Consider the following 4816-nt stretch of genomic DNA (forward strand, 5'->3'; position numbering starts at 1 on the left):
AATAAACCAGGTTTGGTTCTTGTGTAAATTTGGGCCACGTTTTGCTAAAAATGGCCCAAATCCACAGAACCAGACGGAGACTTGGCAGTCATCGCAGGGCAGCGCTCCTGGGTTTGGCTGGTCTGAATCCAGGAAGTGATCAGCATCACTGAGCTGGGGACAAAATAAAAAGCGTAGACTCAAGTTAAAGATCTCCGTTTCCTCGTCGTGTCTTTGCCTGGAGCGGCCCACGGGCCAGCAGTCGACCAACGTGCTGCTGCTGAGGAACAAAACTCTGCAGGCAGAAATCTGGAATGTGATTCTTGGAAAGTCGAGGAAAGAAGCTCCGAGGACGACATCAAAACAAGAAACACGACAACGAGACAAACAGAACATTAACGAGTTCTTCTCTGTTCCACGTGGACGTCCGCTGGGATGGAGAGTTCTGTGCATTCACACAGAAACTCCGGGTCAAACAGAACTGCTTGGTCATCTTTTGATCCACTAACCTCTCAAACTGCAAAGTCTGCACTGTCCTTCCCTGTCCCCACCCGCTTCTCCAGAAAGTCTGAGTAATGTCCCTCCTGAGGTTTGGGAGACAGACGTGGCGTCCCTTTGTCCCAGCTCTGAAGGGTTTTAGTGTCCTCCAGTGACGAGGCGGAAAGACGGCAGCGATGACAGCTGCGTTTGTCCCGAGGCGCGCCTCTTTGGACGGACTGCGTCTCCTCTCTCAGAGAGACGTGGACTGCTTGATGCTGTGGAAACTGACCCGGGACGGTGATGTTGGGATGGACATGGCCTGGGTCATCCTGGCCCGGATGGAGTGCTGCTCCTGCCATCGGTGGAACCGCTTCCTTACAGCCGAGCGGACCTGAAAACAAGAACCAGACCGATGCTAAGCCGTCGCTAACAGGTGGAGATCTCATCGAGATCGACTGCTGTCGTTTTAGCCATCTCTACCTAGCTACACTTAGCTGCATCTGGTTAGCTTTTGGCCAGTTTCAGCTGTTCCTAGCAAGTATTTTGCTGCTTAAGGTTACATTTAGAGTTCTGTCGCTTTTAGCTTTTAGTTTTAGTGCACGTTTCTGATGTTTGGTTAAAAAATCGGCCAAAATAAATCAACATCAAACACGTTTTCTAGCATTCACAGTTCTCAAAATGTTTTGTAACAGAATAATGTTTCTGCTGAAATAACGATGTAAACTGAAACCGCTGCACGCAGTTTTTGAAGAGTTGTTTCAAGACGGCTGTAATCGTCTTTGGCCCCACGTTAGCTCTGACTAGTCGTCTGCTCGTCAGTCCGGTCTAAATTAACTCCATTTCTCCAAAACGAAGCCGGTCAAAGAGCTGCTGGAGACAGCTACAATAACAGCCGTTTGTTTTACATCTGAGCTGTCGGCTGCTCTGCAGACGGTAAAATTAAAGCCTCCGCTCATAATCAAAACGACGTTAAAACATGGCGGCAGCGTTATTCTGAGGGTTCCCCTCCTCGTTTCTCTGGATCCAAACCAGGTCTGACGCTGTCAGCAGCGCAGAAAGTGATGTCACTTGTGTTGGCACATGACAAGCTCTAATTGTGCCCTAAAATAAATGTTCCTGGAGCTGAGAACACACAACAAACAGTGTGAGTGGATGTGCCTGAGGAGGAGCAGGAGGAGCAGGAGGAGGAGCTGTGTATCACTGGAATGTTAAATCAATAAGCCGATGTAAATCTGCTTACCTCACTGTTTAGGAAGCAGTAAAATACTGAGACGAAGAAGCCCTGCGTGAGGAGACAAAGAGGACAAAGCATCATCAGGAAGGAGAGCATCCAGAACATCACAACTGTGATCCGTTTAAAACCGCTTCTCCTGAGGATTACCTCTCATCATCTGAGAGTTCTGCTCTCTGATCGTCAAAACACGACCTGCAGCCTGAAGGAGGCGGGGCGTCGTGCAAAACGTGAAGCACAACAAAGTCACAAACGAAGGAGCTGAACCGATTATCAGGAAAAAGACTAATCTGATTAACGTTGGTCCAGCTCCACGTTCCCTCTGAGAAGCATCTCCTCCTCCTAACAACGGTCCAAACGTCCAGGACCAGAGGAGACTGGTTGGAGGTCTTGCAGGACCACAGGAGACTGGTTGGAGGTCTTGCAGGACCACAGGAGACTGGTTGGAGGTCTTGCAGGACCACAGGAGACTGGTTGAAGGTTTTGTCCCATCTTGGTCTGATGGAGGGTTCCAGCTGTTCTACAGCTCTGGATCTTCTCTGCTAGATGGAAGCAGATGTTCTAAAATCAGTAGGTACTTTCCTGCATTGATGGAGTCCTTCCAGAAGCTGTCAGAAGTACTAATGCACCCCCATACCATCAGAGAGGCAGGCTGTTGAACTGTGTGTTAATAATAATCAGAATGGTCCCTCCTCTTCAGTATGGAGGACGTGGCGTTCATGATTTCCAAACAGAACTTCAGATTTGGACCCGTCTGACCACCGAACAGTTCTGGACTTCACCTCGGTCCGGTTTCAATGAGCTCTGGTCCAGAAGAGACGGCAGCGGTTCTGGACGCTCTTCACATCTGGCTTCTTCTTTGCCTGATAGAGCTTTAAGCAGCATCTGTGAATGAACTACAGAAGATGATCTGTGGAAGAGTTCCTGAGCCCAGAACCAGACCTGGTTTTAATGCAGTGGCCCCTGAGGGCCCAAAGACCAGTTTTGACCTTCAGTCTCGTCCTTGGAGCTCAGAGACGTCTACAGATGATGAAGTGGAGAAGATGCAGACCTCACCAACATCAAATTATTCAGGATTTGTTCCACAGTCTTCACGCTGGTGAACCTCTGCCCGTCTTTACGTCTAAAAGTCTTTATAACGCGTTCCTCTGACGGACTTGTTGCTAATTAACCTACTTCATGTTAAAATGTTCCTCCAGATGTTTCTCATTGCCCCTTGAGACGTGCCGTCTCATTGAAACTTGGTTTGTCCACAAATGGAACAATTTCTTTGTTTCAAATCGACTTTGCTTTTTTATAAATATGAGTTTATGAGTTTCGCTCCCCTTTATTCTGCTTTTATTCACATTTTGCACAACGTCCCAACTTGCACAGAGAATCGAACAGATGATGCAAAGACGTCGTGAGAACTCGTTTACTCGTGAGATGAGCCGTACCTGGAACGACTCCAGGAACGAGTTGAAGTATATGAAGACGATCTGAGAGATCTCGTCTTCGCCCGGGTTGACGAAAAACAGCATGTAGGTGATTCCCAGGAGAGGAAGGAGAACCAGCGTGGCCTTCACAGCTTTCCTGCAGACGAGCAGACGTAGATCAGACAGCCGTGACGCCTCAGCTCCGAGTCTGTTAAAAGGCTCTTCAGGGTCTCGTCGCCAGGCTCCACCAACCCACAGAGGGGGGGTGGGGGCATGAATAATTCAAGGTGCGCTCGCTCATGTCGCTGGCATATTTACTGCGCCCTCCGCAGCAGCAGATTTACCTGTACTGGATGGTCTCGGACGTCGTGGAAGCTCTCAGTTTGGTCATCAGGATTCTGACGATGTTGAAGAGGAAGATGAAGTTGATCTGCGGGAGAATCGGACACAGCTTGAATTTAATCCGCCTCTCGCCTTTATTCAGCTGCTGTGCACCGCTAACGTGCACAAATATACATCCTGTTAAAAGCGCAGAGTAAACAATTTGTCTCCACTCAGCTGTACGCGTCACAAAATGATAAACGGATGTTTTAAATTAAATTTAAACACGTTTTGATGATAAAGAACCTGCCAGATAAAAAAACTGAAGACGTCTGCAAGTCCTGTAAATAATTAATAAATGGTACACCGATGTCTCCATCACTGAGGGATTCAAATAGTGAATGTTTGTAGCTTTTTAGATTGTTTTCTGGACGGGAACTGAACAGGCAATGAAGAAAACCTAAATGTTTTTGATGCAAGACATTCAAGTGGGAGGAGTTACACTGTGGAAGAACAGAGGGAGGTTTTTATTATTCTTGCCCGAGGCAGCGCAGAGTGACGAGTCATAGAGAACGGAGGGAGCAGTTTTATCCACCACCAGGAGCAGTGGAGGAGCCAGGGGGTGACTAATGGTGGCCTTGGCCCCCACAGATTAATCATTGTTGTACCGCTTATTTATCACGTTATCCAACTCACAAAGTTTGTATACATACAGTGGTGGGCACAGCTAAGCAACAAGTTAGCTTCACTAACCGCTAATTTACTAACTTAAAACATTTGTTTTGCTAATGCTAAACCGCTAAACAGATTTTAAAAAATTAGCGGACGCTAACAGTAAAGCGCTAACTTTTATCATACACTGCTGTGGCTGTAAGACTGTGATGTGACAACGTTGTCAGTGAACACAACTCCGAACGGTTCATAAATCACAGGTACAGCGTCCATGGCCCGTTCAGAGGTGAGCTTTCAGAAATTAATCTGGTCCACCAGAACCAAAGAGGCGAACAGAACTCTACTGAAGCAGAGTGATGCATTCAGTGTGTGTCGGACATCTCCCTCGTGTCATTTACTATAATTAATTAACTCACTTTATCCATCCTCTTTGTGGTGAACTACTTTTATAAACGAACTACAAAGCTGCTGTGGGTCGTCATAAATACTCTCAGTGATAAATCTGTTTGTATCAAAGATGTGTGAGAGTCACGTCCCAGAGACAGTGTGTGCGTTGCAAAGCATGCTGGGTAAGAATTATGTGTGCAATGTTTCTGACTGTTTACAATGTTTCTGACCGTTCACGGCGTTTCTGACCTTTCACGTTTACGGTCTTTCTGACTGTTCACGACGTTTCTGACTGTTCACGATGTTTCTCGCTGTTCACGATGTTCCTCAC

At 47.1% G+C, this 4816-nt stretch overlaps 1 protein-coding gene across 1 annotated transcript in view; it reads right to left on the reverse strand.

The window, feature by feature from the left end:
- Window positions 1-656: 656 nt before the first annotated feature.
- LOC119423850 (corticotropin-releasing factor receptor 1-like) overlaps window positions 657-4816 on the reverse strand; it is an 86146-nt gene continuing 81986 nt past the window's right edge. The window contains 4 exon segments of the mRNA XM_037691267.1: window positions 657-850; window positions 1700-1741; window positions 3127-3262; window positions 3450-3535. Coding sequence (XP_037547195.1) covers window positions 710-850; window positions 1700-1741; window positions 3127-3262; window positions 3450-3535 — 405 coding nt within the window. The 3' untranslated portion in view covers window positions 657-709.

Source organism: Nematolebias whitei, chromosome 17 (assembly GCF_014905685.2).
Source record: "Nematolebias whitei isolate Nwh7 chromosome 17, NemWhi1, whole genome shotgun sequence".
In the NCBI taxonomy this organism is placed as follows: Eukaryota; Metazoa; Chordata; class Actinopteri; order Cyprinodontiformes; family Rivulidae; genus Nematolebias; species Nematolebias whitei.